Source organism: Falco rusticolus, chromosome Z (assembly GCF_015220075.1).
Source record: "Falco rusticolus isolate bFalRus1 chromosome Z, bFalRus1.pri, whole genome shotgun sequence".
Classification (NCBI taxonomy): domain Eukaryota; kingdom Metazoa; phylum Chordata; class Aves; order Falconiformes; family Falconidae; genus Falco; species Falco rusticolus.
The window spans coordinates 44104330-44127458 of NC_051210.1; the positions used below are offsets into that span (position 1 = coordinate 44104330).

General features: G+C 36.6%; 1 protein-coding gene across 2 annotated transcripts in view; it reads left to right on the forward strand.

Annotated features, from left to right (window-relative positions):
• Positions 1-19727, forward strand: part of LOC119141218 (guanine nucleotide-binding protein G(q) subunit alpha) — a 133625-nt gene extending 113898 nt beyond the window's left edge. For both annotated transcript variants that reach the window (XM_037373225.1, XM_037373226.1), the window contains exons 6-7: positions 12026-12179; positions 14753-19727. In XM_037373225.1, the coding sequence (XP_037229122.1) occupies positions 12026-12179; positions 14753-14943 (345 nt within the window). In that variant the 3' untranslated portion in view covers positions 14944-19727. The remainder of the gene's footprint in view (positions 1-12025; positions 12180-14752) is intronic.
• The last annotated feature ends 3402 nt before the right edge of the window (positions 19728-23129 follow it).

The following is a 23129-nucleotide window of genomic DNA, read 5'->3' on the forward strand; positions in this document are numbered from 1 at the left end:
AATAGTGTGTAACTGAATTTCTCTTAACCCAGTATTTCCTTCCTTTCCCTTTAATCATCAGAGTTATCATCTGATTTGCATTATAGTGTGACAGAAAGTACCACCTCCTCATAATTCATGTATTTAAAGGTTTGATCCTAGATTGCAGTTCTTGCTGAAAAATGTTTGTAATGTATGAAGCAGGCTGAAATGACTTAAGAATTCTTGAGTTTTGAAAATAATAGCAAAATTGAATCCTTGGCTTAAGAAATCCTAGACACATGCCTTCAAGCTGTCTCTAGTGTTGCCATTACTTCCTGTGTGTCCTCCTTTCACACATTAAACTATTACATAGGATCTGTCTTCTCTGTGATCTTGACAAATGCCATATGGCTTAGTGCACATCCACAAAAATAATGCCATAGAGATCATTTTCCCAGCTTCTTGCTTTTGCGTTGTGTTCATCTTTCCACTGGCTTTCACTTCCTTACCATGTGGAACCAAATGGTTTGTCAGCTGTAAGGACCTGCATCATCTAACCTGGTATGACAACCAGATTTAATGGTTTTTGTGCCAGTCTTGATAGTAATTTTTGAAACATTCCAACAAATACTTTTGCATGTGTTACCGTTCTCCTTGTTCTGAACAGAAGGAGTTCCCTGGAAACTTGTCTAAACCTGCTCCATTGCTGCTGCATAGTGTACAGTGGTGTAGCAGCCAGAGTTGCACACAGACTGCTGCTTGCACTGTTGAGAATTCTGCTGCTAAAACTTGATGCCCTCTTTCTATGTTCAGCATCCCATTGTCTTACAGATTCATCCTGAGTTTATAAAGTTTTAAAGAAGTGGCTGTTACTTAGGAGCAAAGGGCAGCTGTAATTCCCCATCAAGTCTTACAGGTTTCTGAGATACAAAATACGAGGTTCATTTACCAGTAGTAGATGTTCACATGGCACCAGCAGTAGGAAAGCATAATATTTTTGAGATGTGAACAGAACCAGTAGATCTGGAAGTGACTCAAGAAACATTTGCAAAAGGCATTGCATAAACCTTGCAGGGATTTGAAGCAGTATTCAGACAACTGAAACAGGAGAGGTGGAAGGAGGAAGGGACGTTTGACTGGTAGAGTCTCTTTTGTAAGCAGTGTGGAGCTAAATAATCTGGAAAGTTCGTTCTTAAAAATGCTTTGTCCAAAACATTACCACCAGGGGATCATTAAAACTGTCTAGTGGCTTAACAGTCTGTAACTACAGTGACCCATAGTAAAAATGTGTTTAGCTTGGTGTTCAGAGATCACAGGGGCTGAAAGATGATGCCTACATATGAGTGAGCGAAGCAGAATTAGCTGCTTAGAGGGGTGGGATCTCCATCCTGGGGAGAGGTGTTCAAAGCTTGACTGGACACAGCCATGAGCAACCTGATGTAATGATGAAGTTAGTTCTGCTGGGAGCAAGGGGTTGGACCGGATGACTTTCACAGGTCCTTTCCAACATAAATTGTTCTGTGATTCTAAGTAGAAAAAGTCACAGTTAGTTAAGTGAAAGGAGTTTTTTTCATTCGTTTCTTTGGGGAGCATCTTTGTGGTCATGCTATAAGGTTTTGCCATAGTTTCTTTACAACACTGAAGAACCCTACTTTATTTAGTGGTTATATGAATTAATGTAGTTACCTTCACAGTACTTAATTTACGCTGAAGAACTGTTCTCAATTTTATCAGAAGTAACACTTGTATGAAGGCAAAACAGAATATTTAGAAAATTAGAGATTCAGTAGCTCAACCACAACTGCAAACTGAAACTGAAGGAACTTTGTAGGGTGGTTTTCTGCAGTATTTCTGTGCTTCCAAGTATTGAATAAAGGTACTGTGCAAGGATGTCAGTTCTTTTGATAGATGGAAAATTGTATTATTCTTGGGTTGTCCCAAGTAGAAAGGATCAATATTGCTTGGTTTGTTAAAAGGTATTCCAGTTAAAGTCTAATGTATTAAAATTACATGAAAATAATTACATGAAACCCAGGATAGGTATTTTTAATGTGAACTCATTTTTGTGTCTATACAGATATGTAGATGCAAGCATACATGCTCGTGTTTTGAATCTGGACAAAATACATCTGCAAAATAGAGTGTCCAAAGCCTAGCTGGAACTTCATCACTGGGATCTGTTAACGGGTGACAAGTTGGTGCCATGTTCCAGTTGCACTTTCTTTTGATGTGACAAGAAATAAGAAATGGCATGAAGCCACAGAGTTCAGGATACTTTCACTCTTTATGGAGGCAGTTATCTGAAGCACGTATTTCATTTTTTCATCTGAATTATCTTGCTGTTCACATCTGGGCATGCTTCCCCTTCTCTTCCAGCACTTTGTGTTCCTTATTCACAAACTGATCCTGAATGGCTGAGCATGAAGGCTGGAAGAAAACAATGTTGAGATTAGAGCACTTCTCCTTTTCTGCGTTGTGAATAAACATAATACTTTAGTTGTCTGGTTTTTTGCATCAACATTCAGCAATCCAGTATAATTGAGTGTAGGGCAGAGGGATAACGTGAACTCCCAGACAGATTTAAAATTCTCAGATGGTCTTCATAATTATTTAGCAATGTTGTTTCCATGGGAAATAAAATCTCCAGAACTCATTGGAAACCAGGGAAAATAACACATTAACCACCTGTGCCAAACCGTGTTGCTGTATGTATTGTATCTGCTCTTACCTGTTCACAATTATGCGTATCTATTTTCTTTTTGGTTTGTGGATAAGAAATCCTTTGAACGTAAAGTATCAGTACTGGGTAACATCATTTGCATAAGGAAGAGTTAGAGCCTCTCTTTTTATTGAAATGGGTGGTTCATAATGGAAATGGGAAGTTGAATGATTGTGAACCTAACTTGCAGAGGCTGCCAGAAGTGCAGCTGGTAAATGTTGCTATTGGCAGCACTTGCTGGCAAAGGGAACTGCCACTTACTTTTTTCAATAACCAGTGTCAAAACTGTCCAGAAAAGGGCCTTTTTCAGTAACAATTTAATTTCAAAATATTTTCACCCAATTTTCTCAAAAGTATGTAGGTATTCATGAAAAACTGATTATTCCGGCATTCATGTTACTTCATCAAAATTAATTTAACAGTCTTTTTTTTATTTATTTTGGAAATATCTGACAGCAGTGTTTGGACCATGTTTTTGGACCACTTTTTTTTGTACAGTATTTTTGTGCTTTGGTGTTTATTGAACAGATTGGTTGATGGATTTCAGCTGTCATTTGGTTCATCTGTCCCTCTGCTGGATACATAAAATTGCTGTATATTTTTGCATTCAGTGTTGCAAATTTAAGTTGTTTGAGAGGTGAAAGTCTGCTCCCAGGTGATTTAAAAGTACAGTTCTCACCTACAGAGATGTCTTCCCAGTCCTCTGCCAGAAGATTTTCTCAGGCTAGTTTGCAGAAAGATTCAAGACCAGTGAAGAAAGTATTTACTACTGAGCTCTGTGTTTGAAATTGTCTCTTACTGCATTTGAGTTATTCACCAAAGTATTTGTACAACTGTCACAGGTTTTTTCTTAGACAGCTAGTTATAGCAGTGTAGCTGCGAGATTATACTTCATACGAGTGACAAAAATCTGAGTCGCTTCCGGTTTAGTACTGTATTTACTTTTTTTCTGTAGTGGAGGACTCTGCACTTACCTTCCACTTCCTGATTTCCTGTTATTTCCCAACTTTCATGTAACAGCTTTATTAGATTTCTAGCCAAGGCATACACTGTAGGTCTTTCTGTGCAGCTAGGCATTGATTCTACTTCAGTAATTGTTGGAAGTCTTATTTGGAGGATGGTGACGTTCCTAATTAATAGAGACTTTCCCACCAAATACCATTCATATGCACAAGATTTTGTCAGGTAAAATAATGTAAGTCCATTACTGTGATACTAAACAACTTCTGAAATATTAACCTCGGCTTTTTTTCCTGAAGGTCTATTGTGTCAGTACCTCCTCTTCTACAGTTGTTTCTGAATGCCCTCTCAGTCAAATAAACATTTGTTACCAGCAGAAACATAGTTATGTACACAGTGCCAGTTGTTGACTGAAAAATGCATCGTTTCCCTCCTCACCACCTTCTCTTGCATCACTTCAACAACATTCAGTCCCTTACAATTTGTGAAATCCTGATTTTGTTAACAGACACTATTTAAATTACTAGCAATTTTAAAGACAAAAGTTACTTACTACATTTTTCATTCAATATGTAAGTTACAGTATGCCCACTAGATGCCACTCTAGACAACCATAAAGACAGTAATGCATGAAACTCCACTGCTGCTTCTGTGTTGTTTCATTGTACTTGGTCTTTTCTGTCAAAGCACTATGTTAGCTGAGAGATGCTGCTTTCCCTTCACTGGGTACCAGCTGATACAGCTCTTAAATGCTATTTTAGCGCTCTTCAGGTATTTTTCAGATTTTGACTTCTAGAGTCAAGTGTTTATAAATTACGCCAATTCTATTTATTTCTGCAACTGCAGGAGTAATTGCATAATTTTGCAGAGCAACAGACAGCAAAGGGAATTGCAATACATGAATCCAAACTAGAAATCCATCATTTTAACATGAAAACTGAAAGTATAGGATTTAAAAAAAAAAAAAAAAAAAAAAGTGGAAGGAAGTACTATTTTAATCTTCCAAAATGAGGAAGAGTAAGAGTTTACACTTAGATAAAAAAGTGGGAAAACAGGGTTTGTATGCTAGTTATATTTGAATTAATGTTTAACCATCTATACAAAAACTTTTCTATAGTAAGAGGTACATAGTACAAAGACATTTTATTTTTATTCTTGTTTCATAAAAACATGTTTTTAGTTATAAAACTGGATAGCCCTATGATTCATTAGTAAGTGCAGTGGTTTTTCTTGGTGTTCAATAAGAAAATGGAATAATCTTATCCAAGATTATATAATCTGTTTATAGTTAACGTATTTCTATGCACTTTTGGATTTTGTGCACTATATTTTTTATTCTGTGTTTCATGATGGTAATTTTACATTTGATTTGCGACTGGGTCGGTTTGTGTGGAGGATGGGAGAATTTTATCCTGGCATCTGTATGTCATAACGAGAAAATTGGTGTAATGGCTGGTGATACCAATGTACGTTTGTGCGTTTCGGGATTGACTGCAGACATAAGCAGAGCAGGGAAGTTGCCGAGGCCAGCAGACCTTGGAGGATGGTGAAAACAGTGATCCTGCTGCTCATTTTCCTTATGCCAGCTGCCTGCAAAGCCAAGGAGGCCACAATGAGCTGTTGCTGCTGTCAGAGCGGGGTTTCTGTGAAGGCTGGCATTACTGCTGCAGATGGCTGTCAGCTGCTGAGAAAACCTTGAGCCAGCTCCAGCTGCATATTTCTATGTATTAGCTATTCACGAGTTTCTTTCTGCAGCCTTTTCCATTGAAGCTGAAATAAGGTTTTTCTGGAAGCAATTTTGTGAGGTAGAGCTGGCTCATAAAATCACATCAAGGGCTTGAATGAACTATTAAATACTGCTTGCTGCCCACTGTTCCTGTCCTGCCACACTGTCTTGCTTGGTTTGGCAAGGCTTCCTTCACACTGCATCTGACAGAAGGTCAGATCTGCAGTGCTGGCCTTTTTGTATACTCCTTGTGATCCTATCCCTGTTTCCAGTGAAAATACTGTTAACGTGAAACGATGTACTTCCATACCTAAAAGTGCATACTGTTAATGACAAGTATTTTTCAGAACAGTGCATAATTCAACAATTTCATCTTGTCAAACATTCTTTAACTAAACTGATTAAAAATATCATGGCAGTAATGTTGCTTGTATGTTTAATAAAGGCAAATGACAAATATCCAATGTTACAAACTATCACTGGCAACAGAAAAGCTGTTTAAGAGCAATTTTAGAGAAGAATAAGCAGTATTGTTGGAAAAATTACTTCTGGAATAAAAACATTTTATCTGCCATGGCATCCATAAAAGCTGATTTGCTCTTAGAAATTGTATAAATGAGAGATGAAAGACCGAAGAAGGTTAAACAGAGATTGATTAGTTAAAAAATTAATTGCGTTATACTTTTCAATTAATCCTTGAATCATTCTACAATAAAATAGTGAAGCCGTGTTAGAATGTTTATTCTGTTACGGTAAACTCAGGACCTATATTGCTTTATCTGCTCAAGCAAATAATACCTGCTTAAGAGTGTTTAGGCCATCTTTGAATTCCTGCAAAACTTCTATAAAGTACACATCTGAGTGACAAAATATCAAAATTTTGGTCTGTTCACCATCCTTAATACAATTCCTTTGCATTTCCCCCTGAAATAATTGCAAAGGGTTTATAAACACAATTCAGTGATCACATAAAGTGTTGGGAAAGGCATGAAGGGCCCAGAGCTGAAGACAGGGTGAGGGACAGCTTGTTCAGTCTAGTGAGGAGGACGCTAATAATTACCATGAGTATTTGAAGAGTTGGAAAAGTGTGTCATGAAGGCAAACTTTTCTAGGTAGACAATACAACAAATTGTGGCCTGGGAAGTTTAGGCTCTGTATGAGGAAACATTTTTCCCTTGGGTGTTAGTTTAGCAGTGCAACAGAGAAACCAGAGAGGTATTGAAATCTCCATCTGTAGAGGCTTTCAGGAATTGCCACAAAGCCATGACTGGCAGGCTTCTGTGGTGTCATTAGTTGTGCTTGAGTGAAAGACTAAAGTAGATGAACTCTAGTGATGCCTTCTAGCCAACATTTCAGAGTCAATACTCTGTTGCCACTTCCGTGGAAGATGTGTGACAGTCACTGTGAACACTTCACAACTGTCTAAACAAATTACAAAGGTAGGGTTGTTACTCCTTTTGTACAGTTCTAAATGGTATCAGCAGTGCAGCAGCAGTCCTGCTGATGTGTGTGTACGTAATTATGCTCTCTATGTTCTCTTAGGTTGTAATAGTAACTGCTGTCATCTAATTGTAGTGTTTTTACCATGGGTAGACCTAGCCCTTATTCAGAAGCCGTAGCCAGACTGAATGTGTATTGGGTAGGAGCAGTATTACTGTTACATGAAAAGTCTGATTTTGGAACTAAACTGTAAACTACTGTTTCTAATTTTCTAATGAGTAGTTTCCAGTGAAATAAAGGCAAAATTCTTCTCCAGATATAAGCATCCCAATGTCTTAGTGCAGAGAATGTAGAAGGTTGCTTCTTGGGAAGAGCTACTTAAAAATGGAAGAACATACGATGGTAATTTCCTACTCCTTTCCTAACAGAGCATCTGACAGCAAGAAGTTGACTTAAACCTAGTGATAAGCAAAGGAGCAGCTTTGCAGGAGTACATGCACATTTATACTTAGAATTGTGCTTAAGTACTTCACTGAATCCAGCTTCTTTACATGTTAATAACATAAGATTAATTCTTCTCTTAATGTTCATCTTCAGAGCTTATGTTGGATATTTATCAGCTGCCCCCACATAAGCTGACTGCACTTGCTCTTCATTGTAACTATGCTGAGAAGTTTAACAAAAACAGTTCTTAAATTTGAAATACAGATCGCAATGTTTTCCTAGGAAGTCCATCACTTTCCATTAGTACTGAAGCTATAACATTTCACCTTTGTGCTTCTTTTGTTGTGTCTTTGCCATCTTCTAAACTTTCTGATGACTCTGTTAAACTGAAAAGCAAATTTTTTGATTCAGTATGTGGGAGAGTTTCAAAAGGAGAAGGCAGAGGCTGATTGTTGTTTGTAATACATATTAATTTCAAGTTTACAGTGCTGGCTTTTGGGACAGTTTTTAAAAAGTGCTGAGAGTTTGGTATGTATTTAACGAGATCCTGTCTACCTTCCTTTTAAGGATAGGGAAAGGGAAGAAGCCAGTGAGATTTCCCATAATTGAGGCAAGTGGTAAGCATTTTTATTTAATTGCTAAATTGGGGCTCAGTTGTGGAAAAACTGAATGTGTAATTATGGGGAGGGAACAGAAGAGAGACCCTTTAAGTTTTATTGTGTTACATCTACACATCAAGAGAAAATACAGGTATTGTCAATATACAGTGAGTCTCTGTCTTCTCTTTAGGGCATGTTAAGTACTTAGTTTTCTTACACTTTGGTAGTATTGTCCATACTGTAAGTGCAGTTTGTGGCACTAAGAAGGCACAGAAAAAAATAGCAAAAAAACCCCAACCTGACTATGAAGTTAGGATGTCCATTTACTAGGTTCCCCCCTCCCCTGCTCCTCTAAGTCCCCTTGAGTTTTCATCTATGATGTTCGTAGTAGTAGTAGTAGGTCTATGCATAACAGACTGAAAAGAAACCAGCAAAGCCCAGAGTTAACAATTACGGATTTTGTATTTCCTTGGTTTGATCATTAGATGTCAGAACTGTGATGTTAATGTGACTGCAAATAACCACCCTGTAGTTTATGATGCTGTCAGATACATCTGCCATACTTGAAAGGATCCCCAGGGAAAATACAAATGCTAAAATAAGCAAGATTTGTAAGAAGATAGAATAATTTTATTAGACCAGCTGATCCAATCAGAGAAAATGAACAAACCCATGAACAATTCCTTCTTGACACTGTTGCGTCTAAGGTTAAGGTTTTCTTCCAGTGAAATAGCATAGCATTGACCATAGCAATCATTTAGTAATATATACATAATGTTATGTATTTCACACAATGAACTGGAGAGGAGTTTTCTTGATTAATATCTTTATGAGGCTTTGCAAGACACTTGTTAAATATACAAATTATATGAAATTTGCATTGAATCCCTGGAACTGACTGATCTCACCTTTTAAATTTCTGACAGTACTGTCTTATTACATATGACTTCTGAGAAGGAGTGGTTGTCTGTGGAGCATTGCAATGTGACATACAGTCAGAGAAGATAATCTGTGATAGCCTTTTTTCTATGCTTCTGTCATAAGGGCAGAACATAGCATTGTATGGTCTTTTCCTTGAGAAGGATCATGGAAATTCATAGACCTGTCAATTATGGATCTTAAGCAGAGTGACCTTTTCCATAACGGATTGGGACAGCTTGTCATCCTTTGCTAACTCCTTAGGAAATGTGTCTGCAGCCTTCCTAATGTCTTGATCCCTGCTGTTTGCTTCATTCTGCAGGTGTGGTAAGGGCCATTCTGTAGTGATAGACACTCTGAAATAATCTATACTAAGATAGTTGCTGTTCCTCAGAGCTACCATTTGGTGTGCAAGACTTTACTGTCTTACCTTCCCAATATCCTCATCTGGTACAACTGTACAGGGCAAGATTATCATACCGTAAGAAATAATGCTACTTCGGTGGGCTCTGGCAGTGTAATGTGCATTTTTTGTAATTTCCCACAATTCTCTGATTTCCAGTTAATTTTGTTTTGGAGTGGATAATTTAATACAAAATTAGCAAGGGCAACAGTCTCCTCTGTTGCCTCTTTAAAGCCTGTTCTCCCAGAATCAGGAATAGTTTTAGACTTAGCCTGGCTCTTCCTGTAAATACAGTTAACTGGATGACTTTTGGAGGCAGGTGGCTTCTGGAGGCAAGTGGCTTCTGCCTGGAATGAAACTTTGACTGTACTGAAGAACACCGTGCAGTGAATGAGGGTGGGATAATCTGGTACTGTTGACTGACTTCAGTTACTGACACCCTGAACTATGTGTTTTTCCTGAAGCAGTTGTGTTAGACTGCACATATTGACCACTTATGTAAATTTCTTAATGCTGTAATTATTTCCTTTGATATGACATCATTGTTCTGAAGGAGCTGTCTTACACCGCTGCCTTAGTAGTATCCTTTTTTGGCACTCCAGATTGGTTTTGAATTAATTGAACTATCTTTGAAATCATGGAAAGCTACTTCATCTCCAATCTGTCTGTTGAGTAGAATCTTTAGCGTGTATCTCATCAAGGAGAGGCTTAAGTCAGATGCCTCAAGTCTTAAAAGACTTGAGAGACATTTATAAATTTATAGTAGGAAAAAAGAGATTGTGGATTGCAATTCGTATTATACAGAATTCATAATTAATGCATAATACATTACATACTCTTTTTACATTGAAGACAGTATTTTGTTCTTTATTGTGTGTGTCTCTTGGTGTTTTTATGATACACAGCACTTACAGGGTTAATTTTTTAGCTGATAGGATGCCAGAAATTGCTTTAGGCATGATGTCAGTGTAGCTTTAGTCTGCATGCCTTTTCTGCTTCATCTTGTTTGGCATCCCTTTCAAACAGAAAATGAAATTCTGCTCTGGGTCTAGTAACAATGTTTGCAAAACAGTTTTCTTGAGCTTTTCTGGAGGAGGGCTCATGAATTTATCTAAATTGATTTATTTATTTTGTCTTTGCAATTCTGTGTTATGTATACGGGGGGAAATCAGTGCTATAGATGAAAATATTGCAGCCCTCTTGAAGGCTTTTTGTGAAAAGCAGGAATACTTAGATAAAGTAATTTCTTTGTGCACTTTTCTTACTGAGAAATTTTCAATACCTTATTATTTTACTGTGAAAAAACACTGCTGATTGATCCATGATGCTGTTTCATCTTCTGAGTGTCATATTAGGAGATACCAAGTGTTAATGAGTTTAGGTAGATGTTTGTAATTTAAACAGTTTGTAAGTTTACATTGCCTTCTCCTTTTCATCAAGCTGTAAAAGTGTTAACTATCTTGTGTAGTTTCTGCTGTCTTTCCGTAAGGTCTTGTAACATGTTGAGAAGAAAATATGGTCTGATTAACAGTTAGTCTAAGGACTTAGGTTTTATGATCAGCCCTGTTGATATTTCAGCTTTTCTGCTTTCTGACTAGAATCCTGGCAGTGTTGAAATCAATATGAGTCGTAAGAGCTGACTGCAAGAAAGCAAAGGTTTTACTCCTCTGCATAAGTTTATTAGTCTATAAATTCAGCTATTTCTTCTCAGCCACCACTCCAACATGCACTGAAGTTTTACAAATTGCTTGAAGATACTGTGATGACATAGGATACCAAACCATCAACTTCTACAAAAGGGAATTTTTTTAGGGGTTTTTTTTTTTTTGGATGGGGTTTTTTTTTGGTTTTCGGATGTTGTTTGTGGTGGGTTTTTTTAATTCCTACTCTTCATGTTTATGTTGGTCTTTAAAAAATGCAAATTAATGCAAGTAAATGTACACCTACTGCAAAACTGTCTGAGTTATCTGACATTGTTATGGCTCAGCAACAGCAGAATCTGCAAGATTCACCTCCTTGCTGTTGTTCTCTGGAGCCCAGCTCAGTGATGAAAATGTTTTTTTGAGGAGGCTGCAGCTTTAAATAATAATGATAAAAAGAGAAAGTTGATTCCTTTGTTTTGAACTCAGTTTGTTCTGACTCTGTATTAACCACATTGTGACAGCCTTACAGTTCTTCAGAACTGTATCAAATCATAACATAATTTTACAATGACGGTAAAGTGTTACAAGTAGAACTGTAGGCTTCACTTCTATTTCAGCTGTAATGCAAAGTGGTTTTCAGCAGCAGTTAAGCCATTATATAAAGGCTAACTGAACAGTGTTAGAAACAAATAGAGTGATGGACAGATTTTTAGATTTTATATCATAAGCCTTTGACGTAGAAGTGTTTTCAGGTGCCGAATTTACTTGCAGTTATTTTAAAGCTGACCTCTTTCTAAGAATTGCCTAACTCAGCATTTGAAGTTTGGTAAAGACCTATAAGTAATGGTCTTAAACATTGAATTGGTTATTATGTCTTCTTGTGCTATACTTGTGCCTACCATGCATCACATGCATTTCAATACCCACCAGGTTGCTGGCTGGCCATAATTGTGCATACGTGTACCTGTTAGAATTTTCGTGTTCATGACCTGTGTTTTAGAGAATACTTACACTTGAGCAATTGAATTTGCAAAAGCAAAATGTCTGCATATTTCTTTAACTGCTTGCTTATTAATTGTAATTTAATTACTAGAACCTTACATACTGGTATGAAGGTGCAAAAGGATCCATTTTCCAAATAAGTGAAATGCATTAATTTATTTTTGTACAATTTTTTTTACCACCAAAATTCCACTCTTTTTTTAATTCCAGAATCGAATGGAAGAAAGCAAAGCACTCTTTAGGACAATTATCACATATCCATGGTTCCAGAACTCTTCAGTCATTCTGTTCTTAAATAAGAAAGATCTCTTAGAGGAGAAAATTATGTACTCCCATCTAGTTGATTATTTTCCAGAATACGATGGTAAGTATAATAACATCAGATCTCATGTTCTGTTTACAGTGCAGTAGCGACAAATTGTAATAGCTGTGTCCAAATGCTAGACAGATAGATCCTTCGTTATATTTTGCTCTTTGAAGGAAAAAGAAAGGTAATTTGCAATTTTTAATCATCTGAATGTTTAAAATACAATTGAACTTGTGGGATTTTTTTAAACTGCTAGGATTTCATTTTCTGCTGTAATTGTGGGTAGGATGGCAGAACTTTTCACAGGAAGTGCTTGACTTTTAAATTAGTGTTGTCATATTAGCAGTGAACTGCATTCTGTCCTTTTTCATAAGTTGGGGTAAGGGTTTAACTGAAGTATAAAAGCTAAAAAATAAAAATAAAAATGCATTCCTCACTTCTGTTGTACTTTCAGAAAGTTCTTCTGAGGTAAAAAGCAAAGTTTTTTCAGGTAACTGATTTGAGGTCTTCGTAATAGAGAAAAATCAAACTCGTATAATAAGAGGTCCAAAGAATTAAATGCTCCTATTTAAAAAAAATGAAATCTGTTTTAGCAGATCTGAAAGCTGAATAAAAAATTTAAACTCCCTTGTTCATATATGGAAACTAATAATAGGAAAAACGTAAATTTTGTTTCCTGTTTAAAGGGAAGGAAACAATAAACAGCCTGCAGGATCAGACTGTATTATTTATGAGTCAGTGTGAGCTTAGTTTCATAGTGCTTTGCAGAGGAGAAGTGGCAGTTGAATAGAAATATGCTTGTTCTTCTGAGTTTAATTTGTATGACAGGTTCCCTAGAGGTCATCATGAAGGTGGAAAGACTGTACGGTCTACTCTGTTATTACCACTTAAGTGACAACAAAGCCTGTGTTAAAACGCTTGTGCAGAAAAAAACAGACAAAACTCAACCACTCAGCTCAGAGAAACCCTGTTTCTCCTGTCCTTTCCTATCGGTGAGGGGAGGAAAAAAAAAAAAAGGTTATGGACTGGTAGGGCTGTTGAAGTCAAGACTTGAAAGTCTTCAAGAGTCTTCATCTCCTAATTCTGCAGGTCTTGCTGGACTTAACTCCATAGACAAAGGTTATTGTTTGATTTGATTTCTTCTGGTGGCAGGATGGGGTCTGTGGCTCTCAGAGGTCACCATGTGGTCCCCTTGTCTGTCTCAGCACGCTGAAGATGTGGGAGGGGGGATGATCTGTGGAAGAGATCAGAATTAGGTATTTTTTAGCTGGATCGCTCTTCCCATTGCTTTTTCTGCACAAGGGAGAAGGTAACATAGGAATAAGAACTGCTAGGCAGGGTGGCAAATTGGACTGATTAAATTAAGCTAAGCAGTTCTGCTGCATGGTGTATTTTAACAGTATGGGGAGGGGGACTGAGGCGACCCCAAGAAGACATCCCTGCATGGCTAGTGCTGGAAGACTGACTAACAGGCTGGAATGCAGAGCTGGGAGAAGGAGAGAGGACAGAGACAAAGATGGGCCTAGCTGGGAGGAAATGAAGAGAAAATATTGGTGTAATACTTCCTGTATAGATTTTGAATGTATCACATAGAGACACTCTTTGAAAACTGCTGATCAGGGAGCAGTGAACAAGAAACCTACTGGTTTATATGGCAGTCCTTTTCCAGGTTTCCATATTGTTTAGATCCCTACCACTCTGCAGTCTAAATTTAACATTGACTCATTAAATTTTTTTTCTAAATTGCTGAGTTCATAAACATCCTTTCAAACCTCAGTTTTCCGTACTTCATCTACACTCAAACAAAAATTTAAATTACATGATAGTCAGTAGACATGTGATTAGGTAAGCAAATCTGGATATAGGCTTTGAATAGTGCATAGATTTTGATAGTGAATATATTTTGAAAGCGCACTGTGTCTAGCTACTATGAATGTCTAGCTACTGCTTAACAAAATACTAGGAAGTTGTTGAAAATAGTAAGTGGTTTAATTTGAAGAAATCATTGTCTTTGAAAGTCTGAAGAGTTTTGCAAATATTGCAAATTTATTCATGGCACTGTGAGACTTAATGCTGCTGCTGTGTATAGAGTATGGGTCGCCAATCCAAATGCTACGACCCTGTTGTGGTTTAGAAGGTGTAGAACTGTTGAACAGTTCTCTATCCTGCTTCAGAGGTCTGTTTAGACCCCTAAATCTCAGGAAATGTGTCATCTGTATGTATGTACATACATATTCCTGTGCATACAGCCATATATTGCAGAATCTTGCCCTGCCTCCACATGGATTTGCAGCACACCAGAAAGTATGTGAATTCTTTTCAGTGCATTCCCTACCTACATTCAATAGACTTATCCAAATGGGGAATGTTAGCAACTGTAAGCTTGAAGTATGAATACTCCACACACCACCTGAGAGACCCACTTCAGGGCAGGTGTGCCCCTCCAAAAATAGGCAGGCAAGTGCTAACCTCCGAAGTACAGATTTCATAAGTACTGAAGGATAGAGCTGCATGTAACAGCTGAGCACTGGTATTGCCATGTAACAATGAGGAGGATGCAGCAGCACAGAAATTATGTTCAAATACTGAATCCACTTGAAGAAAACTGACTTTCTTTTCTTAATTATCAGGACCACAACGGGATGCACAAGCGGCACGGGAGTTCATCCTGAAGATGTTCGTGGATCTGAATCCAGACAGTGACAAAATTATCTACTCCCACTTCACATGTGCTACAGACACAGAGAATATCCGCTTCGTCTTTGCTGCTGTCAAGGACACGATTCTACAGTTAAACCTGAAGGAGTACAACCTGGTCTAACTGTGCCTAGGAGGCCCTCCAAAACCAACTTTGCGTGATTGAAGATATACAAGAGGGACTGTATTATCTGTGAAAACAATTTGCATAATACTAATTTATTGCCGGCCTGGACTCTGTGAATGTCCACAGAGTTTGTAGTTAATATTATGATTTTATTTAAACTATATGGAGGAAAAACAAAAGATGCTGAAGTACATTCACAGCACATTTCCTCATTTTTTAGGCGAAACCTTGTGACTCAATGTGTTTTAAATTCTCAGTCGTACATTTTCAAAGGATAGCAGTTTTTTGCTATTGAAACAAAATCAAGCTGGTTTCCTCTTTCCCTGACCCTTTCTCTCTCCTCCTCCTCCCCCCCTTATCTTTTACAAGGTACAATGGCCTTTTTTTTCCCAGTTGCATTCCTGGGTGAAATATTTTCTGCTGAGTGGTTTGGTCAGGAAAATACCATCATCAGAATTTAAGTCATCAGTTATTCTAAATTTACAGTATGTACTTTCTCTGAAGGATAAAAAGTATTGATACTGTGATTTTTAAATTCTTTACTTGAGTGTCTTCATTCTGTCTTACTTTTGAGACTAGAGTATTGGGATTGCAAAATAGAGTTACAATTATCTAAGAATATTAAATTTAACCATATTTTCACAGTTTGGAACGATGCACAGAAGACAGTAATGAAATAATTAAGACACAACCTGGGATGTATGTGGAATATGTTCGAATCTCTTTTTAATTGCCATGTGCCATTTTTTTCTTTCTTCCTTTATTCACAAATGCCAAATAGAAATGTCATAGACACTACATTTTCCCCAGTGGCTACAGCCTGCAACAGTGGTGGGGTTTTTTTCAGTTGTGTGGAGGTTTTTTTCTTAAGTTAGAGCTTTTAAAGTGTTCTTTTTCCACAGTAGAAATTTTGTTGTTGTTGTATAAAATAATGTTGCCAAATCTGGCTTTTTATAAAACCAATGCTCTTGAAACATAAGATACTGATTGAAATGCCAAACTGCTGATGGGTTGGGAACTGACCTGTTTGAGTCAACTGCCAAATGATAAACACAGTTTCAGCTCATATGTTCCCTTTTTTAGAAAGTGTTACATTTTCTAATGCCAAAACCAACAGTGTGGATGAATACGCTATGAGGTGCACCATGCACACATATGTGGTCTATTAAAGACAGTTTAGATCTCTCCTTATGTCAGATATGACATGAGATTGTTTTCTGTAATAATATCAAGGCACCTTTAGTTGTGTAACAAGAAATTATTGATGAGAGATCACGTTCAGGAACCTTTCTTGATAAGGTAGCTTGTTAACTAACTGATTCACAGACATCTGATAGGCTAATGAAAAACAGCCTCTCTCAACGTTTTTAGAAAAGATTAATTAATGTAAATGAAACAGTGAGAAAATAATTCTTGAAAATTAAATGTGCAATTTTTTAACAACAAAAATGCAGCACACATTGGTGAGCCTTTATTCTGCAGCTTAGGTTGAAAGGTGTTTTTTGACCAGGTGCATGATTGATAGCAAGCTATAGAAAACATGCAATTGGATTGATTATCTGCAATGCCAAGTAGCGCTAGAGTGCAATTAACACAGAAATTACTGCTGTCTCATAGCAGCAGATGGGAGCTGGAAAAAAGAATGGCTTATTAGCTGATTACCAAAATTAACAATAAATACTAATGAGATGTTTTTCATCCTTAACCCTCCCAACTCCAAAACAACAATAATAAGAACAGTTGCTATGTTTTGCTCCCTCTTAAAACACCTTGTAATTTAAAACTGGTTGTAGGTATAGTGCAATTATGAATGCTATATCATTGTACATACATCTATATATATATATATGGCAGCATCCATATTGGCTTTGTAATCATTAATTTTTGGCAAATTGAATGTGCTGTATTGATATGTATCTATGTAATTGTATTGTATGTCTTATAGCTAATTCACATTTTAAATAATGTTATTTTATTTACTTTTTTAAGAGAGAAGAATGTAAATTTTGTCAGTTTATTTCTGACTAGGGATTTGTTGTTTTTTATTTACAAAACAAAAAAAAAATTACTATAGTACAGAGCGGTACTAGCATCGTGCTCTATAAAATCATGTGCACATTCCTGAACAGAAGTAAATTGGAGGCATCCAGGCAGAGGCCATTCACATTCAAAGTAATGCTAACATCTTGTCAGGGCTTTATGCAGGTGTAGAAACCAGTTGTATTAGAAGAACTTATGCCATTATAAGCCTTTAAATATAAATGTAATTAATAATAATTTATATTTGGCAGATTCATGTTAGGTTACTCTTACTTTTCTAATAAGTTTTATTAGAAAAGTAATTTAGAGATACTTCATTGTACGTAAGTACTAATGAGTATATGCTGTTGCCCTAAAAATACCATAAAAAAATACAGAACATGAGATCAATCTAAGTCTTTCAGAAACTGCAGAAAGCTTATATATAACAATAACAACCAAAAAGTCACTATTGTTAATAAGGAGTTGAAGCATTTTATTTAATAAAGCTAAAGCAGGTAGATCTAGGTTATAAAAAGTGACACTGACATTCTGAATAGGGGATCAGAGCACTGACTTTTACACACACCATAACAAAACTGAATTTTGCTATAAATGCAACACAGCTTCTATTTTCACAGTTCCACTGCTGATAATATACCTTCTCATAACCTGGGAATACAATCCCCATGCTGGATTCAGTGCTATAAATGGAACTGTAGCCAAAAAAAGAAAAGAAACAAAACACACAAAAAACCAACCAAAACCAAAAACACAGACAGTGGTGTCTAACAAAGGTTTGGGTTTCTTTGGTTTTTTTTTTAATTTGTTTTGTTTTCTTATGGGATATTGGGTGGGGGAGAAGGAAATGTTCTGAGTTTTGTATAAAACAAAACAAAATTTTACTCATGCTTTATAGTTATATTGTGATTGCAAAAGTTTTCAAGAGTGTGTGCCACGGGGCTACTTCTGGTATATTTTAGGTAAGTTGAACCTGTGGCAATGTTTAGATCATTTCAGCATGTTCTGAAAAAAAAAACAATAAATATTCGGCATGCCAAGGCAAGCTTTACATAAATCACCTAACACAGCATTGCAGTGTGACAGTTTACAAAAACTTTTCCTTTTTAAATGACACAGCTGTTCCCACTTGCAGTATGTTCTGTTGTGGTGGTGGTAGTGGTGGTGTTGCTGTTGTTTTAATTGGTGGTTTCTACTATGCCTTATAGTGCTTGAGTCCAGAAGTTTGTGCCTCTAACATTAAGCTGAAGGCAAAAACATCAAGAGAGAAACCCTTTTAACTTTGCCAAAATTACATTATTTCTTTGAATGTCATAAATGGGGGAAGAAGGAAGGAAAACATCTTGGGAACCTGTGTATTCTAGATGTTCACTAGCACAAGAAAGCTGTAATACATGTTTTACAGAAACCTTAAACTTGCCTTTTTCACAAATTAACTGGCACTGTCCATATATAGGATGATGCAGCTATAAGGGCATTTTACTTTTTATAATTCAGACTCTTTTGATTGTCAAGGTGTATGGACTGCGATTTTTAATCATACTGCCACATGATTGTGAATCACTTTTTAAAGTTTGAAAGTGGAGAAGAGACATTTTATGCTGAGTTTCAGTCAGAATTGACTGCATGATTTGCAAAAACTCTAAATGGGGGGAAAAGGGCTGCATATAAAGACACTGCTAGACTCCCAGCCTTTGATTTTAAGGTGCAGAAGACTTTCAAATTACTCAGCCTCATTACCTTTTCTTTCCTTGTTACACATTCTTCACAAAAGAATGAAATACTGGGAGAAAATAAAAACATGTTAAGCCACCTGAAAAAATAAAATTTAGCCAATTAATTTATTATATGTGCTGCTGTTCTTGGAGCTCTGTGCATGGTTGTCCTGCAGACTATTACGTTAGTGAACTAATGAAGTGTGCACAGCGTATTAACAAGTCCTACAAATTACCTACCTCTAGCTAAGAGACCAGTAAAGTAAATACACTTTGGAGAGACCATCATAAGTTAGGGAATTAAAATGTGCTGGCGCAGGTGATTAACTACGGTATTTTAGAAATTTACATTTTTGTAAATACGGTCCCTCTTTTAACATAAACCACGAATTAGAAAATTTAATACACATTAAACAAATAAAGCCATCTGTCCCTGTCCAGTCTGTTGAGTAGAGATCTTGCAAAACCATATATTTAGTTTGAGTAGAGGAGCTACTGATACTTCCTCTTTTTTGGCTTTTGGTTACCCATAATGTTTTATCAATCAAACCAAAAACGTTTCTACATAGTCAACAACGCATGGAGCGTCACTATTTAGATAGTTAAAGGGATTTTACTTTAAGTTTCACTCAAGGGAAGAAAGGAAAGGAGGGCAGTTTTTGAAGGTAGTATGAAAAATATAAAGTCAGCTGGAATCCATTTTACCATAAATCTCTTGGTTTGGGGTTTTTTCCTCTCAAAATACAGTCTAAGCTGAAGTCTGTCGCTGGATTCCTCATTTACCATGCTGCAGGAAATCCGTGTTTGACCAATTGTTTTTTTTTTGAGGGGCTGTCAGATACATTTTTAAACTTGCAGTATTTAAAAATAAAGATCATATTTGCTGTTCTTAAAGTGTCAATTAAATGCATGTATTGTGTGTTGTTTGAGGGACATAAATAGTTTTTTGGGGAAAAAAACTAATATTGTACAGTTCCTGCCCTTCAAAAATGTTGCTGGTTAAAAATACAATATTTTTGGCCATAACTTTGTACTATAGTATCTTCATTCCTTGAAATTAAGCTTTTCTGAAATACTATTTGGGCTTACTGTTCTCCCCAGATGCTTCTTATTATGATAAATGTTGGGTAGATGTATTATTTCTTTATTACTTTTTAATTAATATGCTCTGTCATCATTGTCTAAATACTAAAATTTCCAGAATTTCTTTATGACAGCCAGAAAGTTCAAAACATTTAAGGTTTGTAACAGTGGAGAAAGTCATATGACAGTGTTATTAAGGGGAGGTGGGATTTGGCATGTGTACAATAGAAACTTAGAAGCATGAGGGAAAATAATAGCCTAATAAGTAATATCTCAGTAGTAGAAAACTTTCAGAGGTTGCAGACAGCAAGGTGAATTTCTTAAGCATTTTGGCTGTTTGCAATGGTACTGCAAAAGCAGACTGTTTCTTCGATCTTTTTGTTCGCCTGTGTGGTGACAGGAGTAACCGAGAGGTGCCTATAGGTTGCTTTTCAGGAGCCTGTCTCCTATGTGATCAACAACCAGTGGATCTCAAGTCTTAATTACTGAAGAGACAGAAATTCAGGCCATTTGCAAAAATTAGTTTATTCTCTATTATGTGATCACAACAGTTTAAGTAAGATTCTTGTCCAAATGGTTTGCCTAAGCAAGGACTTCAGTCAGTGTTTCCTGATTTTTCTTTCCTGTTGCAGAATGTAAGGGAGAGGGATCAGTGGGGAAGGATTTATTTTATCTTTATGTCTCAGTGAAGATAACGTCAACAAAAATACAGTGTTAAGTGGTGATATTTAGATACGTGAAATAGATGTAGAAACTGTATCTGTGTGATAAATTGTGCATAGTTGTGATAAAACCTTGCATCACATACTATGATTGTATCACCCAGTTGCCAACCGCTTCGTAGGATACTGTTCCAAACACTTAGGAGTTCCAGAGTATTTGTAGACTGACACAAAACACACAGTTGCCATCTCCTCAGGAGCACATCTGGTATCAGTATCTGGTGTCAAGGCAGCTGACCCTCTCTCGTAGCTCATTGCTACAAAAGGACCTGCTCTTAAGACCTCCTCAGTTCCAGCTTCGTAGCTGCGTGGGGGTTTCCCATTCCCATATGCCAGCCCTGCGCAACTGGCCAGCCAGTAAACTAGGTGAAAAACCCCACGATATTGCTCTTCTTGCTCAGCTGGTTTAGTAGTCTAGTTTTCATGGGTTTCAGTCAGTTTAGCTAATGAACAGTTTGGCAAGTGCTAAGCTGACTAAGCGGAAGTAGAATTGCGTGGCCAGAAGGCTTAGAAAAGAAAGCACGAACATTCCCCTCCCTTTAAAACCGAGGCCTGAACAGCACGTAGTCTCTAAAGCCTTTGTTTTATGCACTTCATGGGCTGTTAGGTATTCTGGCTTGGAAGATTTGCTCTTTTCAATTTGAAAGGTCTTGATTTCGTTTTTATCCTGGAAAAACATAATGATAGGACAAGGAGAACTTTCCTGCTCCCCATTAAGAGTAAACAATTTGTGTATACATGGACTAGACCCATCTGTAGTCAGACTAAAGCCAACAAGTCACACTTGGTGTTAGGGGTGGAGAAATATAAGAACTGGGCTTTCATTCATTCACAGGAAAAAAAAAAAAAAAAAGTAGTTCTTGTGCATTTCCAGTAAGATCTTAAAATATTTTCCATCTTGAGGTATTTAAAATGCTGTGTCACTGTGCATGACATTCAAGGTTGACTGTGTCCTTGTCCAAGGCACTTTTCCTTCTCCATTCACACTTGTCTATCACACTGAGTAATTGCTTCCTGCCATTTAAAGAAAATATTTTTACAATACTGCTTTATGAATGTACACTCTGGAATACTTTCTGATCCTTGTGAATTAAATGTAAATTGGTCTGCTAAAACTGAACAATTGATGAAGTGTAATACGTCTGAAGAAGACCGCACTTTTTGCTTAATTTTATTTCATGTTCCTCCTGCCATCTTATTCTGATTATTTTTCTGTACCTTTCCTTTATCCTGTTTGCCATAAAGAGAAGGTTGCTTGATGTATCAGATTCAGTTCTGGTAATCATTACAGAATTGACAATACTGGCTGAATTAAAGACAAATTGCAAATAAGAATAGCTTCAGAAAGTTCCTGTAACTGGGGGCAGATCAAATTAGCCTGTGGACAGGCATTTCAGAAAACAAAACTATATAGTTGTAATACAGTCAGCTGAAGGATATAGGTTAACATGGGCCAAACTGGGCCAAAATACCCATTTAAATATGTTATTTCACATTGTCAATGGAGAACTGTGTTTGCTTTTTTTTCCTACAGTCCTATATGAGGTGGTTAATGCAATGATCAGACTGGCACTCAACTGAAGAGGTGCATTAATTCGACCATAAGTTCAAATGTATTCTTGCAGAGATAAGTTATTGCATAAGATTACTTTATATGATGCTAACAAAAAAAGGCAACTTGCATGCAGTCAGTATTTAATATATTGCACTTTTATACATTTATTATAAAGAGGAATCTCTCTCCCTAAAAATAAAATTCCATTTATCTCAAGATGAAGTATCTGGAGTCTCTTAAAAACTGTCAATTAACTGTGCACACAAGTGTGATTATTGTATAATCAATTCCTTATCACATGCTGTAGAATATTTGGTTTATTATAAATCCTGATTTTGGAAAGGCAGAACAACATTTTGTATCAATATCTTAATTGCTACTTTTCTTAGGATGTCTTAGGAGAGCCTTTACAGTTACTGATAGGGCCTGATTTACTTTAGCCTGAGAAATCGCCATGTAAAATCCATTATTAAGGTTTTTCTTCAAGTACCTTAGAACTTCACTGTTCTGACTTTACCTAAGTTAAGCAACCTAAGTGTAAACGAGAGGCAGAAGGCCAGATATAAGCATAATCAATGTTGATATACTTCCTTTGCATAATAAATCTTTTAACACATAAATCAGTAATACCACTATAATTTAGCTGATGGAGCTGTTCCTCTTGGAACAGGCTATGGTGGTACTAAGACAGAAGAAATCAGTTTTCCTCATCTTATATACGTAATCATATCATTCAGATCCTTTACCAGTTGTCAGAAGTGTTAAAATGATATTTTAACTATTATTTGTAAAAAATGCTTAATTGACTTTTGCCATTATTCAATATGACCTGGAAATTGTCTGCATCTCTTGGGAAAGTACAGAAATGGTGGCATAAATGGAAGATTTCTGTGATTGAACAATTCTCTTTTGATATGTATTCACATGCATATGTGCTGATTTCATTTCTGCTAATATGAAACAAAAGCAACTCCACTGATAGCAAAATGTCATTTTAAATTTAAAACCAGAAGAGCAACATATATATAGCTCTAGAAGGTGAATATAGGACTCATCCTAGATGGTGGT